The sequence below is a fragment of the Pelobates fuscus genome, chromosome 2 (genome assembly GCF_036172605.1).
Source record: "Pelobates fuscus isolate aPelFus1 chromosome 2, aPelFus1.pri, whole genome shotgun sequence".
Classification (NCBI taxonomy): Eukaryota; Metazoa; Chordata; class Amphibia; order Anura; family Pelobatidae; genus Pelobates; species Pelobates fuscus.
In genome coordinates, this window is record NC_086318.1 from 22682956 (window position 1) to 22704861 (window position 21906).

Below are 21906 nucleotides of genomic sequence, written 5' to 3' on the forward strand. Positions count from 1 at the left end.
TCAGGGTGTAATGGGCACAGGCTGTCTGCCGTGGATTTACTCGGGGTGCAATGGGCACAGGCTGTCTGCCGTGGTGTTACTCATTGTAATGGGCACAGGCTGTCTGCCGTAGAGTTACCCAGGGTGAAATGGGCACAGGCTGTCTGCCGTGGATTTACTCGGGGTGTAATGGGCACAGGCCGTTTGCCATGAAATTGCTCATTGTAATGTGCACTGGCTGTCTGCCGTGGAGTTTCTCTGCGTGTAATGGACACAGGCTGTCTGCCATGAATTTACTCATTGTAATGGGCACAGGCTTTCTGCTATGGAGTTACTCATTGTAATGGGCACAGGCTGTCTGTCGTGGAGGTACTCAGGGTGTAATGGGCACAGGCTGTCTGTCGTGGAGGTACTCAGGGTGTAATGGGCACAGGCTGTCTGCCGTGGAGGTACTCGGGGTGTAATGGGCACAGGCCGTTTGCCGTGGAGGTACTCGGGATGTAATGGGCACAGGCCGTTTGCCGTGGAGGTACTCGGGATGTAATGGGCACAGGCTGTTTGCCGTGGAGGTACTCGGGATGTAATGGGCACAGGCTGTCTGCCGTGGAGGTACTCGGGATGTAATGGGCACAGGCTGTTTGCCGTGGAGGTACTCGGGATGTAATGGCACAGGCCATTTGCCATGGGGTTACTCAGGGTGTAATGGGCACGGGCCGTCTGCCGTGGAGGTACTCGGGATGTAATGGGCACAGGCCGTTTGCCGTGGAGGTACTCGGGATGTAATGGGCACAGGCCATTTGCCGTGGAGGTACTCGGGATGTAATGGGCACAGGCCATTTGCCGTGGAGGTACTCGGGATGTAATGGGCACAGGCCGTTTGCCGTGGAGGTACTCGGGATGTAATGGGCACAGGCTGTCTGCCGTGGAGGTACTCGGGATGTAATGGGCACAGGCTGTTTGCCGTGGAGGTACTCGGGATGTAATGGCACAGGCCATTTGCCATGGGGTTACTCAGGGTGTAATGGGCACGGGCCGTCTGCCGTGGAGGTACTCGGGATGTAATGGGCACAGGCCGTTTGCCGTGGAGGTACTCGGGATGTAATGGGCACAGGCCGTTTGCCGTGGAGGTACTCGGGATGTAATGGGCACAGGCCGTTTGCCGTGGAGGTACTCGGGATGTAATGGGCACAGGCCGTTTGCCGTGGAGGTACTCGGGATGTAATGGGCACAGGCCATTTGCCGTGGAGGTACTCGGGATGTAATGGGCACAGGCCGTTTGCCGTGGAGGTACTCGGGATGTAATGGGCACAGGCCATTTGCCATGGGGTTACTCATTATAATGGGCACAGGCCGTCTGCCATGGAGTTACTCAGGGTGTAATGGGCGCAGGCTGTCTATGTGGCTCCTCCATGTGTGGTGGGTACTGTCTGCCTATAAAACAAAATGTGACCTGTCATTCTAATTGAGGTTACATATGATAGTATATATGTATAAAATGTAAGATGGATCAGTTGTACAATAATAACATTTCCTTTATTTGTTTTCTGCGTGAAATGAAATGTCTTTTTTGCTTATTTATTTCTGTGTGTATGTGGGTTAAACCTAGTCTGTTTGCTAATACTCTGGGAGTAATCACAGCTAAACTACATCATGAAACTTCAAAGAGATACAAGTATATACCGTGTATACAGTTCCCATATTACCCAGCCAGAATCTGAAGTTGTTTATAAGCCAGTGAATCCGTTTTGTCCTGACGTTATTTGGAATTTACATCTCTCTGAGAGAATAAATACAGAATTGGCTCTTGGATGGGAATGTGTATGTAGCTGAGCATACATTGGCAATGCTACCTTTAGGAACAAAGTCACACCGTACATGTTGTGGGTTTTTCTTTTTTTTTTTAAAACTTCATAACATTTCAACAGAGAATTTGTTGACACATATCAGTCGATGCTGGCTAACTAGCCAAGAGAAGGGCTGGGGATGTTGTTCCTTTAAAGGAGCTTCACGGGTGTATTTTACTCAATCTTTTAAAAGTAGTAATTAAAAAGCATGTAAATGAGTTACAAATTCTGTGAAGTTTATGTTAAAGGTGCCTTCGAGGTACCATAAATACTTCAGTTAAAGTGAAATGGTTATGTTGCTAGTTCGCTGTCCCCACAGCCTTAAGTAATTTAGGAAACAGAACAAACAGTGCTTTAAAGAGGAGCTTCAAGCTCCATCTATGAGACCTGTCTGGTAGAGAGCTGGGAATTACACTTCCTCCAGTCCAGAGATTGACCCGTCTCTGGGGGGTGAATGGTGCTCTTGATATATGAATGTGCGCAACACCAATCATCCCGGACACAAGACTCCATTTTGACTTGCAAGCACTCCCTTCTGGGAATAGTTCTTGCAAGTCCATCCTTGGTGGCATGAGAACATGGTGGTCTAAGCAGTGACATAGAAACATAGAAACATAGAATGTGACGGCAGATAAGAACCATTCGGCCCATCTAGTCTTCCCAGTTTTCTAAATACTTTCATTAGTCCCTGGCCTTATCTTATAGTTAGGATAGCCTTATGCCTATCCCACGCATGCTTAAACTCCTTTACTGTGTTAACCTCTACCACTTCAGCTGGAAGGCTATTCCATGCATCCACTACCCTCTCAGTAAAATAATACTTCCTGATATTATTTTTAAACCTTTGTCCCTCTAATTTAAGACTATGTCCTCTTGTTGTGGTAGTTTTTCTTCTTTTAAATATAGTCTCCTCCTTTACTGTGTTGATTCCCTTTATGTATTTAAATGTTTCTATCATATCCCCCCTGTCTCGTCTTTCCTCCAAGCTATACATGTTAAGACATCATCAGCCATCGCCCCATGTGGTCTGCATTCCGACAGCATTGGCAATTCTCATATTTACTAAAGCCACATGCGGTCCAAATTCTGTCTGCTCTGATTTTTCCGAACTCCTCCGAACCAATCCGCAGCACTGGAATTGCAAATTATCATTCACTTGCTAATTTCAATACATATTTCTTTTCTGAATCATTTACACACTTTCAAAAATGTTACATTATATTTTTCAATTCTATTTTTCAAAAAGTGCATATTTTCTATATTCAATCATTGTGTGATAATACCTAAAAAAATCCTAATGAATTCAGTTTTCCGCAAATCACCATAACAACGTTTAGCTTAATGAAGCAGTTTTGGTGTATAGATCATGCCCCTGCAGTCGCACTGCTCAATTCAACTGCCATTTAGGAGTTAAATCACTCTTGTTTCTGTCTATGCAGCCCTTGCCACACTTTCCCTGGCCGTGACTGACAGCCTGCATGGGAAAAACACTTTTCAATCACTACTTTAGAAGTTTTTGTCTCTTACTCTTTTAATTACACTTTAATCACATACAGGAGGCTCCTGCAGGGTCTAGAAGGCTATTAGAGCTGGCGATAAATTCTAAATTAAGCACATTGTGCAATAAAGTAAGTCTAAACACTAGATCCTTCTTTACAGGAAGTGTATAGGTCACATGCCGGAAGGTGTGGCTGGGGCTGCATAAACAAAGTGATATGAGCAGGGTCATGCTCTGTACACCAAATCCACTTCATTAACCTTGTTGTTTTGTTGTCAATAGTGTCACTTTAATCTTTAAAGAGAGAGAGAGAGCAAAAAAAAAAAAACTCTGGGCCCCCAGCCCTCTTAACAACTTAATCTTGGAATCACTGGACACCATCTTACCTTCAGAATTAAACCGCTTTCGAAAAAAATGTCGCTCTGTAGTCGGTCCTCTGAATTACTGACTGCTCTGCCTCTAATCTCCCGTGGCCGCTGTGTAGTTCAGGAATGTTAGCCTTGGTACCTCTGCCAATCACTGGCGGACTATTGTGAGTAATAGTGAGACTTTTTTTTTCTTTTTCTTAATTATTTAAAAGCCACTCTAATCACAAACATTCCACGGAAATGTTAAATTTCAATGTAACCTTAAATATCCCATGGAGAGGATTAGTCCATTACAGTAGATTATTCACGGTCTCTCCTCCCTCTGCATGCGGAGACTTAAAAGGAGGGGTGACATGAGGTTGCAGTGTGGCACCTCATTGGCCAGCAGCTGGAGTTTACACATGTGGAAGACCATGTGTGGTGATTGGGAGAGTTGAGTAATTTATCGGTAAATTACAAGACCGATAATCTGAAATATGCCGAATATTGACTAGTAATCGGAGGAACCAATTGTCTGTCTGTCCCAAGAAAGGATACATTTTATTATCACAAATATATTGAAAGGATACATTTTTATCACAAATTACCCATTGGAAGGGTACTTTTTAATCCCAAACATCGCTTTGAAATTGTAATCTGTCTTGGACTGCTATACTTTGTGCTCCCTTGACAGTTCAGTTATATCTGTACTGTAATTATTTTTAAAGGGACACTATAGTCACCAGAACAACTACAGCTTATTGAATTTGTTCTGGTGAGTAGAATCATTACCTTCAGGCTTTTTGCTGTAAACACTATCTTTTCAGAGTAAATGCAGTGTTTACATTACATCCTAGTGATAACTCCACTGGCCACTCCTCAGATGGCTGTTAGAGATCCTTCCTGGGTCATGGCTGCCTAAAATGCATCCAAACATTCAGTGTCTCCTCCCTCTGCATGCAGACACTGAACTTTCCTCATAGAGATTCATTGATTCAATTCATCTCTATGAGGAGATGCTGATTGGCCAGGGCTGTGTTTGACTTGTGCTGGCTCTGCCCCTGATCTGCCTCCTTGTCAGTCTCAGCCAATCCCATGGGGAAGCATTGTGATTGGATCAGGCTACCACTTCTGCTGATGTCAGCAGGCAGTGGGCAGGTCTAAAGAAAACAGGGAAAAACCCAGGAGCTGCAGACTCGAATAAAAGTAGTATTTCTATATTTATGGAGGCAGGAGGAGTCCAGGGGGGCTAGATGGTCATGCTAACACTATAGGGTCAGGAATACATGTTTGTGTTCCTGACCCTATAGTGATCCTTTAATAAAATATTGCTGTTTTGCTTGCCATTTCTTTTTCCATTACCAACAAGTGGAGCTGGATTCTGAAAAATCCGATAGAGAACAATGGCAGCTTCGCAATTCAAGGCTTAAATCTGAGTCCCTGACTGTCGTGGACTACAACTCCTGCTGTGCTCAGCCACTTCTTTGCACCTTTCGATTATTACCCCATATAGCTCCCAGCTGGGCTGAACAGGTGTGTCATTACGGTTTGTAAAGTCTATCGAAGCAACGCAATTTCAAATAGTCCTGTAAATAATATCAGAAATAACACAGACCTTATATGTGTTACCAGCTTCTGGGTAAGATTTAGTTGGAACTTCAGCAAAGACGTACTAAGTAGTGATTGTAAGAATATTCTGCAGGAAGCAGTCTTACAGAACCAGTTCTCCTCTCAGCCAGACCGACGGTAAATCACATTCAGAGTCATTCATAGAATTCGTAATGCTCCTCGGCACCTGCCAGACACATCACACCGCAATAATTATATGATAATCGTATCGCTTGTGATTTCCAGAGTCTGTAGCTGTCAAACGATCCCATTCTAGCTAATAGTGAGCTATTTTCCTATACAAGTCAGGCTGGAATGGCACGAGTGATGTATCTCACTATATTCTTCTTTTAATATGTAGGACATCCTTGTCCTGGGAATTATCGCAGCACCTACTGTAGAGAACCACCTGTAAGACCAGTTTACACTGGGTGAAATCTTGGCAAGTAGTATAGTTCTATATGCCTCGAATGAATAGATAGATGTGAGTGACATCCTTTTTATTTTATTGATTTTATGTATTTATTATTAAATTGTACAGATGAAATGGAGCATATCTTGTTTACTGTGACAGGTACACATTAAAGGGACACTCCACTGCCCAAATACAAAGTATAAATCACTGTTTAGTAGATATACCCCAAAAGAAACCGTGCATGCATTTTTTAATAGTGGGTATATCTAAAAAAAAAAACATGCAGTTGTCTTGTCTGTTGCTTTTGCAAGCCCTTCCCTTTTAATCTCGCCCAGGCTTTCTGTGGCGGTCCAATTGCTCTGAGCAATTGCTGCCTCTTAAGTTTAGATCCACTGAGCTAACCAAACCAGGAATAAAGAGGACCTGTTGTCTGCTTAACAGCCAGGGGGGAAGGGGGTGTAACAAGGTAAATAAAATTAGGACACACTTTTCACACACAAAGCTATTCAGCAAGCTAAAAAGTGCATTAGGGGTATGAAGTGTAATTTATGATTGTCCAGTGTGACCTAGTTTGAGTATTGGTGGTGGTAGTAAAATTTGGTGTGATGGAATGAAGGGTCTTTGGAACCAAGATGATTTGGTGAAGATCTGGTAGAGAATAGATCCGGGAACCTGTACAACCATCTTCCCTTATGTAAGGGGTACAGAAGTCAGGAAGGGCAGGCTGATAGGACCATGAGTGGCATGTAAGGGGGCTGTGTGAACGACAGACGCTAAACATGCACAGACCTCACCTTAGCCAGCCCAGAACTCTTGCACCCCTGGCATCCATGTTTCCTAGTGAAATGCTGTACTTGCAGATTCCACACCCCATGACCATGTTAAATCACTGAAGTGGTCGTGGTGCTTGGATTAACCCCTTAAATATTATTTTTAAAAATGGTCATACGTTGTACAATTAAAAAACCTGCGATAAGTGCACCACAACTTTAATATCCTATAGAATGTAGCAACCATAGAAATGTTATAAAAACATATTAATGTGCAGAGTGGTAGAAAGCAGTTGCTCAAGTCGGTGAAAAATCATAACCCTGTTCAATAACAGAGGACAAGTATATATAACGAAGGAGCCAAACTCTGCAAACCCCACAGATTATACCCGGTGTGTACATGGAGATTTCCCTCGTTTTCAAGTATGTCCTGGGCCCACTAACACTGCATCGTTACTATAAGGTACAATATAAAATAAAAAATGCAAAATAATATTAATACACAACACATAAATCATTGTAACACTGAACAAGAAAGAAATATATTCAATCATAATTACAGGTAGTAAGGAAACATTACAGAAGTTATCAAGATATGTCGAGTAGACTGCAATTTTTATAAAAACACAAACTGCACACATGATAAGTATAACTAAAGAAAGGCATGAATGATAAGAGACATGGTGATTACATGCTGGGCCACTGTTAAAGGGATCCTATAGTGGCAGGAAAACAAACCCGTTTTCCTGGCACTGTAGGCTCTTGGAGTGGCCCCCCCTCCCTCGTTGCTGAAGGGGTTAAAAACCCTTCAGCCACTTACCTTAATCCAGTGCCGGGCTCCCTCTGCGCTGGTGACCTCTTCTCCCCCGCTGACTTCAGCTCCCGAATGGAGCTGAATGCGCATGTGTGGCCAGAGGCGCGTGCATGCATTAAAACCTGCTTTAATGCTTTCCTATGGGGATTCTATTTGATGCTGGACTCCATGAGGACGTCCAGCGTCAGATAAGTGCGATTTACTCCGTGTGAATCGCGGAAGCAGCCTCTAGTTTCTCTGAAACTGCTATGTTTACAGCTGCAGGGTTAAAACTAGGGGGACCTGGCACCAAGACCACTTCATTGAGCTGAAGTGGTCTGGGTGCCTATAGTGGTCCTTGAAGTAAAAATGCAGGCTTAGCATCTGGAAAGCATGACAGATTAACAGTTACCCACTGCGGAGGCCCTCCCATGAGGAGCTAATGGAAGTACCCAACAATTATAGATACAAAGGTGTCCCCGCATAACAACATAGTCTGACCGGTATAATAAAAGAAGGCTAAAAAACAAAACAAAAGAGAAAACTTAACCAATGCCTTGTACTGGTTCTTAGAGAAAGCAGATTGAGATTATGGCTGTGTAACGCTCAGTCCTGGTCCAGCCCACACCCTCCTGGGGTAGGATGTAGTCCTGCTCTGGCAGTGTTGGTATCGCAGGCAAGACAAACTCAGTTTCCTCTGAAAATGGGCCCGCCATCCATCTTTTGCTATTAATCCATGTGCTTTCCTTGTGCGTGTCAAGCTACGATTTATCCATCCATGCACCTCTCTCCTTGATAGCGCTGGTGCGTCCTCCTTTGAGTCAGGCACAACTCAAGCAGTCGGGAAGAACTCTCGGGTGAGTAATTCTGTGAGATTTGTGGTGCAGGATTAGGAGGCCATTTCCTCCAGAAGTCATCGAAGAATTTGTCCAGCCTGGACACTGCTCCATGGTAAGTGAGCAGGGTGCAGGCTTGGTATGCTGTTGTTGCTTGGGGTGATACCGCACATCCCTGGTGGAGTGAGGGAGCCGCCAGGGTGAGGCCTGGGATCACCTATAGCAGTTGAAAGGGGCGGTTGGCTTGGCGCCATCTTGATGTCACTGAGGATCAGCAATAGAGCTGGGTTAGGAGATCGGTCTCCTTAGCTCCCGACAGGCCTCCTGGAGATCAGCAGAGAACTCTGGACGGCTGCTAAGTACAGCTGGGAGCACCCCGAGCCAATCAGTTGATGTGGAGTACACCGGTTTCACAGCCATGTCCAAAAACAGAGTCAATGATACAGGCAACTTGAGCAAATTGTTAGATGCACACTGAGATCTCTGAAAACACATCCAGTCGCCATTACAGTCAGGCAATAAAATAGGGGCCAACTAGAATTAGAAACTAGACCAGTAGCAGGTCAACTTGTTTCGTTTCCTACCTTTATATTTTCTTTCAGAGATTATTATTGCCAGCAGGTGTACTGCACCTTATTACTACTTTAAAGGGACACTATAGTCACCCGAACAACTTTAGCTTAATGAAGCAGTTTTGGTGTATAGAACATGCCCCTGCAGCCTCACTGCTCAATCCTCTGCCATTTAGGAGTTAAATCCCTTTGTTTATGAACCCTAGTCACACCTCCCTGCATGTGACTTGCACAGCCTTCCATAAACACTTCCTGTAAAGAGAGCCCTATTTAGGCTTTCTTTATTGCAAGTTCTGTTAATTAATTAAGATTTTCTTATCCCCTGCTATATTAATAGCTTGCTAGACCCTGCAAGAGCCTCCTGTATGTGATTAAAGTTCAATTTAGAGATTGAGATACAATTATTTAAGGTAAATTACATCTGTTTGAAAGTGAAACCAGTTTTTTTTGTTTTTTTTTCCATGCAGGCTCTGTCAATCATAGCCAGGGGAGGTGTGGCTAGGGCTGCATAATCAGAAACAAAGTGATTTAACTCCTAAATGACAGTGAATTGAGCAGTGAAATTGCAGGGGAATGATCTATACACTAAAACTGCTTTATTTAGCTAAAGTAATTTAGGTGACTACAGTGTTCCTTTAACAGCCCTCGAAGAGACACGTCTCATGTGTTTCGAAGTACCGTTTTGGGCATTCGGACAATGTTTTGGTTTTTAAAAATTTTTAGGACGTAAATGTTAAGCTTTTCCCCATTATTTCATATGATTAATTTATTTTGGCTGGAGTCTCTTGGAGTCCCCATCTTATTGCATTGATCAGGAAAGTTTGCCATTGGTTAATCTCCCATCCTATCAATGGCCTCTGTTTAGGAGTAACTGTATGTAACATTGGGTGGTTAATTAAGTTATGGGTGAGATCCGTTATCAGACCTTATCAAACCTTTTTAAAGTGGTTTGACAAAAACAGGGAATTATTTTGCACACTAACTCCTCCCCCTCGGCTGTTGTTTTGATAATAAACAATTTCACTTCCTTATTTTATGTTCAAATATTTGGATGACACAATCACGTCTCGCATGCTGTTCAGTGATAGGATTTTGGCACCTTACTGTTGCAGGATTGCAGTGATGGGAGGAGAGAGCTGAACTGTTGCAGGATTGCAGGGAGTGTTGGACTGTTGCAGGATTGCAGTGATGGGATGAGAGAGCTATACTGTTGCAGGATTGCAGTGGTGTGAGTGTTGGACTGTTGCAGTATTTGACTTTGACTCACTCTAGCACTTCTGAGTTCCAAATCACTATTGAATAAAAGCAATGATTCAACTGTGCATAAAGGTACCGCAATTAGGAATAACAGAAACCTGCTATAGCCCAGTGGTTATGGCAGTGTACCCCACTGCACCCCAATACTGGGTCAGATAATTTAGTGCAGTTTCTCATTATCTTTGTGGCTGAGAGGAGGACAGGGTTCCAGGTAAATCTCCTGCTTAGATTGTCCGTTAAAGACGTCTTCTCTACGGACAAAAGAGCCTCATGCAATAATTTAGTCTCAATTGCAGCAGTTTGTGTCCGCTGTATAACAGGAATAGTCCCCAAACACATGCTAATTGCATTTCATAAAAAATGTGTATGAATAGACACAAATCTATTCATTCTTTAACACCGTTAACCTTACGAGGCCTAATAAGTGTTAATTTATTATTGATTTGTCGTGCACTTATGTAGTATAACGAGGGCATTATCTCCCTCTGATGTAAGGGTCAGTTCTTTAGAAAATGTAATCTTTCATATGTATATCTGTCTGCTGAATTAACATCTATCTCTCAAAGTAGCAGCGACACTCATAACCTGCTGCACATCTTACATTTCACACCGATTATTACTGGCCAAATTCAGCCAGTCCTCAGCAAGATGTGCCAGGAAGATGCTCACAGTGTGTTAGACTGGTGACACTGGGGATTATCCTAGATTTGCTGCTGAATTTGTTTGCTATTTACACTGATCTCTATGGATGTAATTGCTCCTAATTTGTCTTCATGTTCCTGAAATTCTACATAAAGTTGGCCAGACCCTATCAGGATAACCCACCTTGATAGAAACATAGAAACATAGAATGTGACGGCAGATAAGAACCATTCGGCCCATCTAGTCTGCCCAGTTTTCTAAATACTTTTATTAGTCCCTGGCCTTATCTTATAGTTAGGATCGCCTTATGCCTATCCCACGCATGCTTAAACTCCTTTACTGTGTTAACCTCTACATCTTCAGCTGGAAGGCTATTCCATGCATCCACTACCCTCTCAGTAAAGTAATACTTCCTGATATTATTTTTAAACCTTCGTCCCTCTAATTTAAGACTATGTCCTCTTGTTGTGGTAGTTTTTCTTCTTTTAAATATAGTCTCCTCCTTTACTGTGTGGCAAGTGTTGGCTCTTCAGATGCTCGTTAAATACCACTCCATGATGCCCATGCGTATGGTTATCAGAAATGCATCTTTCAGGGCTGTATTCACTAAAATATAGTAGGAATTTGGTGACTAACCTCCGTGCCGACATCAACCAGGTGTTGTAATTATACAAACGGGAATATTTCAGGATTAAGGCTCTGAATCTAATGTCCAGACTGCATTTTCCAGATAGATTCCATCTCTCTGTACTGGAAGTGGCTGAAACGTTTCATAAAATCAACAAACTCCCGTTCTTTCAGTGACTCTGCTGAACATACCCCATAAATACCTAGCCGGCAGATGTTTATGGTTTTATATATTCAGCACTCCGCAGCAATTTCCATATTTTTATGAGTTTTGAGTACAAATTTTTTTGTAAACTGTTTCTAAAAAAATAAAAGAAACAACGTGCATTTGATATTCTACAAATTTGGCAATGAAGACTTCCAGATGTCAGGGTTGGCCATTAAAGCAAACCTAACCTGCAAGTTTATATGACTGCCACTCACTGTCCGAGCAAAACCTTTGTAAAAATGTTTAGGGCACAGAGTTCATCAGTTTTGTTATTTTGTTTTTCCCCATGGTGTGCCACACCACACCATCTTTCACAGCAGACGCCATTTATAGTGGGCTGATTGGCTTGCTGGGTGTTCTGAGAGCCGTGATCCACTTTTGTTGTCCATCCTGATACTAACGCATGCTGGTAAGGGCAATGATCGTGTGATGCTCAGTGCAGATTCATTGCTTCTCCTAAATACGGAGCTGCCGTCCTTTCCTGGAACCATACTTCAACAAGTGACAGGAACAAACAATCTGGGTTTATAAATCCAACCAACGACCTGTTTTCCTGGGGACAGAATGCTACACAAATCGCTGTTCATGTGCGGAAATAGCCGGCCATTTATAAATGAATTCACTGAAATTATGGATGTTTAATTTCTCCCTTTTTATATAAATTGGTGTAAATCCAGCCCCCTGCCCCTGTCTGTATTGCATGCGGGAAATTGTCTGAGAGCTCCATGTTTGTGTCAAAAGGTTTAGGAGCAGCAAAACGCATAATCCATGGAGTGTCGGATATACGCAAATATTGCAAAGCAATGCTCTGGCACTCAGAGGGTTAATAAGTATACAGTTGTGTACTTTTTAATGTTAGCAGAGGTCAATAATAGGTGGGTGTGTGTGTGTGTGTGTGTGTGAGACATAGCTTCCTCTTGATAATGTTTTAAAACTTGTGTAAGCTGTTTTAGTGTTAGGGTAGATGAAGTTCCCACATGTTTCATGTAGCCACCAGACTTATAGAAGCAGGGGTCTATCACACAAGGCAAGACCCAAGGTGCAGACTTTGCAAAGAGGCCTCTGAGACAATCCAGCACATAGTGTCAGGGAGCAAGATGTTGGCACGGACAGCATACACTGAGAGGCACAACCAAGTTGTCGGGAATGTGTTCAGAAATATCTGCACAGAAAATGGGATGGACCTCCCAAATGGGGCATACCACAAAGTTGGCTGAGAATGACAGAGCTAAGGTCCTGTGGGACTTTCAGATCCAGACAGACAAACGAGTAGCGGCCAACCAACCTGACATTGTGGTGTTAGACAAGAAACTGAATTTATCCTAGCCCAGGGCTCGACAAATCCCATGCGCCAGGTTTAGTGAGTTTATGAAAAAATGGGTCCCTCTGATCGCATGGGAAAGGTGTTTTGTACTCCCCTTTTCCCATGCCTTGCCGGTTTCACCATGGCTGGTCCCGCCTCCATGGCTGATATAATCAATCTTTATGATCTCCGCTAAGTTAATGCTTTCCCAAAGAAAGCGTTGGGAGGTTATTGCGCGTGTGCAGCAAAATGCGCTGCGCAATCAGCATCTCCTCATAGAGCTACATTGAATCAATGCACCTCTATGGGGAACACGTAGTGCCAGCGTCTAGGAATCGCCTCCAGTGGCCGTCTGAGTGACAGCCGCTATAGGTGTCCCAAGGCCCCAATGTAAACACTGCCCTTTCTCTGAATAGGCAGTGTTTACATTGAAAAGCCTGCAGCGACATGCCACAGACATTATTTTTTTTTTTTTATCTGTGCATTTACTAATTTTGTTTGTGCAGGTTAATGATGGAATTTGATATGGGTTTATTTTGGCATTTAATATGTCTGAAATTCCCTGGTTTTCTGTACGTTTTCTTGAGATTGGAAGCTGATGTGATTTTCGTTTTCTCTCGTGGCCTTAGACACACTGCTACGGAGCCCTAATTGTAGTCCTCTACCCCTGGTGGGCAAAACGAGAGCCGTTCTGTATGTATCTAACTTGTGAATTTATCTGACAGACCTGAGTGTAATATTAAAATGCGGGCAGGTGCAATCAGGAACGTCCATCTTGAAGACTCTCATCTGACAGCTGATTCCTTTTTTAAGTTCACCTAATTTTAGGATGTGAATGTTTCCTCCTTTTATTGCTGCAGTTGTATTATTGACTCATGCTGTTCCCGGACGGCTGCAGCAGGGCCTTTGATTACATTAAACACAGGGCTTTGTTCTCTCCAATATCTGAGCAAATGTCTTTGTTCAGATGGCTCCTTGTGCTGCATTGCTCATAATGAAAGCTGACAGATTGTTGCTTTTCCATTTCTGAATTATTTGCTGTCTCGGAGATGTTAAAGGTGTAGTTCTCTCCATTCTGTTATTGCCACTTATCTGTTTTCCGATAGCTTTATTACCTCGGGGAGATAAGATGGCAAACTAGAATTTTGCTTAAACCCAGTTCTTGCTTTGCATGAAAGCGGTTCATTTTCTAGAGAGATTGTTTGTGTCCTGCAATTTGAGACTGCATGTCATGACAATCATATTAGAATTAGAACGCTGGGTTCCACCACCAGGAAGACAATACAATACTGATTTACGTGAATCCTTAATTTGGAACATTGTATCCTTAAGAAATTCACAGTCTGTCTCTGGATTCAAGCAGCTCTGCCACCTTTGGTCCCTCTGAGTAGTTTATCAACGCACCATAACCACCACAGCACAAAGAGAGGGTATTTTCCAGTGTTTCTCAATCTTTTATGGAAACACACCTACGAAAAACAGTGCAAACTCTTAGAAGGAAGATGATGCTGTGGATTGGCGTATGGAAGGACACATAAATGAAAGTGGGATTTGTAGTCAGAGATGGTGGTAGAATGGTGGGAAAGGTATATTTGTGATATACTTGCCTTAAGGTCTTCCTCTCGTTGAACTACATCAATATTTGTCCTCTCCAAAATAACCCATCATTAAAAATTCAGAGGTTTACTATACACATGTGATCATTTCACAGTTTGTCAGGTGACCTTAATGTTTGATAGCTGCCCAATGTATTGTTATTGGATAAATAGATCTATATAATATGCTGTTTCGGTCACTGAATTTTGCCATTTTGTAAAAAAATTTTTTCTTTTAATAAAATATTGTTTACAATAAATCATTAATTTTGCACTGTGGAGTTTATTACATAAACATTATTTTATTGGCACAGCAAGAGGTTCTGGTACTTGTAGTTCAATTGTAAGCATGACCTGATGTACAGCAATAGGATAGAACACATGTGGAGTATAACTGTTGCTAATAAATATTCAAATACAAAAAATGGAGATAAGGACATTGCCCAAATAACAAACTTTAATGCAGGGCTTGACAAATTTGCTTGGGATCTATGAGCCAGCTAGAAAAGTTAGGAGCCAGAGAAATAAACACCAAAAATACAATTCTTAAAGGGACACTATAGTCAGTTTTCAGACAAAAGGCAGTGTTTACATTGCTGCCTGGTGACACCTCTAGCAACAGTCACTCAGATGGCCTGTAGAGGTGCTTCCTGGATCAGGGCTTCACAATGTGCTGCACCTACGTTAATGTTCCCTATATCTCTATGAGAAGTTGAATTGGCGCAGTGGCATTTTGCCGTGCATGTGCAATACTCTCCTAAAGCTTTCCTATGGGGAAGCACTGGATTGACTTGGATTGTCAAGATCTCAGCCATGGAGGTAGGTCCAGATGTGGCATCACCAGCATGGCGTGGGAAAAAAGGTGAGTAAAAACACCTTTCCCATGTGTTTGGAGGGAACACACATACTCAGACGCACACTCAGACAGACTCACTCACAAGTAATTACTTTTTTATTTAAATCCACCCAGCCTACCTTTGGTGAGCTGGAATGGATAGGCTTTCCCTGGGGTCCAGTGGGACTGCTGTCATCTCCCTGCACAGTTCCCTTTTTCGCGCACTGTTTAGTGAGACAGGGGCCAGAGTGACGTCATAACCTGGCTCCCAACATCACTGCTGGACGCGCAGAGGAGCATAGCAGGAAGATTACAGCTCCCTCCCTCGTCGCCTCCGCACTCAGTCAACCGCTCGCCTCCCTCTGCTTTCCATTACCCGGCCGCCCGCCTCCCTCAGCTCCTCATGGGCTGGCCTTCCTCCCTCACTCAGCAATAAATGAGCCGGCTTCCCCCCCTCCCTTTGTCAGCCCTACCTGCCTCAGTTCTCCGTGATCTGACCGCCTGCCTCAGGCTCACAAATCCCAGGCCCTGCATAATGTAACCTACATTTTGCATTATGTGTAGGTTAGGTTACAGTTAGTTATTTTGGGTGAGTTTATATTATTAAAGTCACACTCCAGGCTCCCACACACATTAGATGCACTGTGTAGGTTAGGTTACAGTTAGTTATACTGGGTGTGTTTATATTATTAAAGGGACACTCTAGGCTCCCACACACGTTAGATGCACTGTGTAGGTTAGGTTACAGTTAGTTATACTGGGTGTGTTTATATTATTAAAGGGACACTCTAGGCTCCCACACACGTTAGGTGCACTGTGTAGGTTAGGTTACAGTTATACTGGGTGGGTTTATATTATTAAAGGGACACTCCAGGCTCCCACACACGTTAGATGCACTGTGTAGGTTAGGTTACAGTTAGTTATACTGGGTGGGTTTATATTATTAAAGGGACATTTCAGGCTCCCACACACGTTAGGTGCACTGTGTAGGTAAGGTTACAGTTATACTGGGTGGGTTTATATTATTAAAGGGACATTCCAGGCTCCCACACACGTTAGGTGCACTGTGTAGGTTAGGTTACAGTTAGTTATACTGGGTGGGTTTATATTTTTAAAGGGACACTCCAGGCTCCCACACACGTTAGATGCACTGTGTAGGTTAGGTTGAAGTTGGTTATACTGGGTGGTTTTATATTATTAAAGGGAGACTCCAGGCACCCACACACGTTAGGTGCACTGTGTTTGAGTAGGATTATATTATTCAAGGTGCCCTCCTGCCTCATTGATAATGCAGAAGAATTTACAAACATATTATCAATCTCCATCATCCTACTTTGACAACACTGATGGTCCATGTCACTGAATGCTATCCAGGGGGGATGAAATTGATGATAATAAGGAAGTATAGATTCCATATTAGCTATGTGAATGTGAAGGGTTCAGTCTCTGTGTGTCATGAACTGCTCTAGGTATTGGCAAACCTATTATAAACCGATATAATACCTCAGGAAAGCTTCTAGAGATTCTAGGCAACAAAACCATAATGATTAGACTATCCCTACCCTTTTGATGATTTATTATCGAGTAGCAAAGATATACCGTTCTCATAACTGGATGTTTGTCAGAAATCGACCTTGACAGGCCTCAAAGAAAGTCAAAACTATTGTCCAAGACTCCTGGACATTAAGGGGACCTACCTGTCATTTAGGTTCTACACTGTCCATCTGGGGTGGATCAGTCCAATGTGCGTAGTAAATGTCCGGTGTGTAACTGCAAAAGAATAGCTTGTTTGAGTATTTATTAATGCCTTTATAATTTATTTATTGTTTTTGCTTGTTTTAATGTGAAAAGCTCTAAAAAACAAAACACAAACACAACTATATTTTGGAATTGTCTTGTTCAGTTTTCCTTTATTTATTTATTTATTTTACAGTTTTTGCAGCCAATTTTATTGCTTTCATTCATTTCAATTTACCTGCTTCATCTCCCAGTATTTTCAGTGTCAGAGTATTCTAAATGACCGCAGTCCTTTATTGTACCTGTTTAGACCACCGTGCTTACCCTCTCTTAACAAGTAAATTCATTTTTATAAAATATTCTGTTTCCCTCACACAGGTCTTGGATTGTCTATCGCAAAGTTTACACAGAAAATAGGTGCCCGGTGTGCCATCGCTATTGACCAGGACTGGCATTGTAGTTCTTTCGGCATGGTGCCCAGCTCTTCCTGGCACAGTATATGAATCTTTTGCTATGCGCCCGTCAGCAGACAGCAGCGCTGTGAGGTAAGGTGATTTCTTACTATTTTACTAGTAATCACGCTACCTTCTATGTTTTATAAATTCATGCATTGCATCGTCATCCCTATTATTGGCTTAAAAGGAAGGGAGAGGTTGCAGCCAAGGTGACTGTAGGAGACATTGGGCTGAAGGTACAAAGCCAATGGACTAATAATTGGACAAGACTCGTTGGGTTGGAAACAAAGGAAAGTAGGAAATATCCCTAGGTATGCAGAGACTGTAAACGCTCTTGGAAGGGGTCTGAGGGTGCAGTTCCAGAGGACTGAGCAGGCTGGTGGTAAAGGTCCTGTGAAGGGTGATGCTAACTTTAAATGTAACTCTTTTCTATTAACCTTCATTTCAATTTGATTCATTGTTGGGTGTTATAGGTTGTGTTTATCAGTTTAAGGATGGTGCTCTGGAAAACTTCATAAACAGTGGGCGAGAAAACAGGCCATCTCGCTAACCATACTGAGCGGCCAAACATTAAACTATCCCAAACGCTATCTTATAGATCACTGACCGCTTTATACAGATCATTAACAATTTCACTTATACTAAGTTTATATACTAGTTTTACATTAACTGTAAAGAATTTAGAACTGTTTATCTGTTATTGTATAAACTACACTAACCGAGAGAGAGAATGAGAAAATATAATATTGGATTTATTAAATGTACATTGTGCGTTCCTTCTCACCTGTATATAACTATTAGATCAAAAAATGAGACAACTCTCCGTCCCACCCCAGCCTCCTTTGGGGATCTTTCTGATGCATGGATTCCTCTTGCTCTCGCAGGTTTTCAGTTTTGAAGCAATTACAAGAAGATGTGTCACAATCTGAGGAAAAACATCATGAGTGAAACTTGCAGCAGTAATTGAAAAGTGCTCGTGAATTGATTTTTGTAGTGTTTTGAAACCTGCCTTAAGCCCAGTCACTAATCCCACCCCTCCCCACACCTTAAACAAGTTTTTAAACTAATGTAAAAGGGAAACTGTCCTGTCTGAGCTTTAGGCAAGTTTCCAAAATTACTTTTTAAGATTAGATTATAGCATAGTGCAGGGCTCCAGAAAATAACCATCCTCATTTTGGAACTACTTCCCAACGCCGGGACTACACTTCTGCAGTCTGCGGCTCCTTTTTTAAAGGCATTTGCGTGCTTGCTGGTGGCTGTCAGGAACACGGGCGCTGGACCTGATTTTAACTCGGCAATGTAAACATCACAGTATCTACAAAACTATAATGCTGTACATTGCAGGGTTAAAATGGCATGCCTGCTGCACCCAGACCGCTTCACCGAGATTAAGTAGTTTTGGTAACTACAGTTTACCTTTTAAGGAGTAACACAATCCTAAAATATTTTTACTATTTTTGGCATTTTTTGTAATCTGTTGATTTAAATGATAGAGACATGTTAGACTAATCCGAGGTGAGGATGTTATTCCTTTCATATCCAACTGAAGGCTAGAGGTGTTGCTGTGATGTCAGACCTCATTAGACTGTTGTTCGTCCTTCATTTTGCTGTCACCTCTCGAGCATACTAAGTGATGGCCTCATGCAGTTCTGTTTCCATTTTTCAGTATGGATGATAAAGGGGAACGCTTATAACGATGTCTCTGTAGGGACCAATTACGGATATTCTAATGACAGGCATTGCGTACGGTGGTGAAAACATGTTGGGCCCTGGGACAGGTTTCATGCATTCAGGATGTTTGGAAAACATGTCCCTTTCAACAATGTTTAAACAAATGTGTTTTCATTAAGTCCTGTTTGCACTGCACCTGGAGACACTTTCAGTCTCGATCTGGGTGTTTTCTACAAATTGGATCTTGGCGTAATATCTTGTCTTCACTGCAAAGTTTGCAACTTTTCACTTCTTCTGATTCACGGAACAGACATTGGGTAATTGATGTAACTCTGTGTCTCATTTTATTATCTGGGTAGTGAATGAGTGAACAAACTCAAAATACAATCATCACACTAAAACGAAGTGCGCCTCTCCAATAGATCCATGATGCAACTCTTCAAATGTAGAACATAGGTGGGCTTTGCATATTACGCTAATGTGTACCATGATGAATTTATCTACACTTTACTTAAAAATACTAATTTAAAACATTTTGTGAAAAAATACAGTCTTAATTTAGTGTTTATCACTAGTATACAAAGATGGTCATGATTTATTTATTTATTATTCAAAGACCTAACAAGCTGACACCTCCTAAAGCTCTCTAGAGATCAAAACAGGGGACAGAGAAATCAATGGGGCCCTGCATTTGTGTAAATTATCACTACTGTGGTACATCACTAAGATCAGTGTGCAGGTGTTATTGGTTAAATTAGACATGTATAGGGGATGAGTCATTTTGATGTCCTTATCCAGTCTTGGATTTTTAGGATTTGTTATCGCCTCGATATGTCCCTCTGTTGTTTAGTGTGGATATGCGTCCTTTGAACGTTGCACAGAATGTCAGCTATTGGATGAGAGCAGTCAGCTGACACTCTAAGCCAATGAATTGTGACAGCCGTCACTTCTGCGCATCACACGACAGCCAGAGAGCATCGGAGCCCTGCAGTGATCTAGGTGATTGGGGAAAACCGTTTCTAAACGGTTTCGTCTATTACTGGGGAATTAGGCCAGGTTACAGCAGACTGTAGTGTTTGTGATGCTTGGAGTAACCCGTTAAGTTCAACAAGCCATGTTTGCTTCCATAGATTTCTTCACCGCTTCCAAATAATTAGTGTGACTGAAAAGCTCACGCAAGTCTGTAGACGCTAACAAGGCTTTCCATTCACTTAGAGGAGTCTTGCTCATACATCACCTAGACCAGCGATCGGAAACAGATGGTCTGTGAACCACGGATAGTTCGCAAGAAAATTCTGCTGATTCGTGGAGGCATTTGGACATTATTTGCAATTTTTGTTTTAAATATTTTTATTGTCGTCTCAATTTAAACGCGGATATCAAACACATTACTGTTGAAACAATTAGTCGCCTACGCAGAGGCTTGTTGATCAGGACATGTAAATGAGAGCAGATAGTTGCTTGCGCAGAGGCGTGTATGTCAGATCATGTGTTAGTGCATTGTTGCTTTCGCAGAGGCATAAAAGGTCAGATAACAAACATATAATGCGTGCGGTCGCCCTCGTAAAGGCATATATGGCTAATGATATAGGCATCTCTAAATCATTTGTATTTAACCATTGTTGGTATAGCTTACTGCACAGGAGTGATTCGGTCCGGTTTAATTGCCAACAATTTTCTAACACATAACTGTAACGCTAACAATAACCTGTATGTCCTTAGGGCTATACTGTAGAGAGAAGTGAGTAGTGCTCTTCAAGCTGTATTGTGTGCTACACTTCGTCCGCCTATTATAGGTTTTTGTCCGGAACTCGTTGAGACTGAGCTGTACTCCGTCATTAAACGTTAGCTGTCAGCTTATGTCGTAGGCTGCCTCCTCATGGCTATGTGGCAAGGCAATATGGTAGTATGCAAGTTAGTAGGGTCTGTATTAACAATGTTTAACCAGGTTTTAAGTCAATACTGTAGAGTATTCATCTATCCACAATACCTTGTATAGTTATGTCGGATTAAGGCTAGAAAGGTAAAGCATGCGTGGGCTCTTCGAGTGTCTCCTTTTATCGTCAGTGAAGTAATGTAAGATGTGTATAACATGCAGGGCATATTCAATTTTAAGCTAAGGTGTGGACATGTAGATATTCATCATAATGCAGTGATCAGGTTGTTATGCAAGCAATAATTAACGACATTAAACTTTAGCCCACGGGGGCACTGTAGTATAAACTGCGTATTCGTTTCTAGATTGGGTTATAAGTATGTATTGCGTATTGTTGCGCCAAGCTAATCCGTGTTAGTTCTCAGCTTTTGGTAGTATAACTGCGCCTCTGCTTATTCCACTGAGCGTTGGTACTTGTTATCATACTTTGGCCTCTAAGGGCATTGCTGCTCATCAAAAATACTTAGTGCTATAATAACTATAGAATTTGGCCAACATTCCTTACATTCTGTGAGGACATGCAAATTTATGTTAACCACTCACACAGTTATATTAACCACTTGCTTATTAACGAAATCATTTTGATAGTGAATGCGAACTTGGGAATGAAGACGTGGGCTATACCATGACATGGTGGCCCTGTCAGTCTTCATGGCTATCTAGGAAGGGGGGGTCTCTCATGGCACTGCTACTGCACTGTCCCTGGGGTGCCAGGCCTCCTTCCCTCTTCCCATGCCGATCTCTGCTCACCGGTCGGGTCCCCCAGAGTTCCGTGGGCACTCAGGAGCACAAACTGTCCGTTGGACCCCACCACAAAAGTCATCTGGTCGTCCGCTCCCTGCACCTCCCCAGCTCTATGTGGGTCCCTTGAGGTGTGTGTTCCTACGATCCGCCCGGTGCCGGCCACATGCTTGAAGCCGGTGTCCACCCCCCACGACCACCGGTTCGTTGAGGGGGCGGCGCTATCCCGCCCCACCG

At 42.6% G+C, this 21906-nt stretch overlaps 1 protein-coding gene across 4 annotated transcripts in view; it reads left to right on the plus strand.

The window, feature by feature from the left end:
• Nucleotides 1-21906, plus strand: part of HMBOX1 (homeobox containing 1) — a 75992-nt gene that overhangs the window by 13167 nt on the left and 40919 nt on the right. For all 4 annotated transcript variants that reach the window (XM_063442005.1, XM_063442006.1, XM_063442007.1 and 1 more), the window contains exon 2: nucleotides 17245-17411. In XM_063442005.1, the coding sequence (XP_063298075.1) occupies nucleotides 17380-17411 (32 nt within the window). In that variant the 5' untranslated portion in view covers nucleotides 17245-17379. The remainder of the gene's footprint in view (nucleotides 1-17244; nucleotides 17412-21906) is intronic.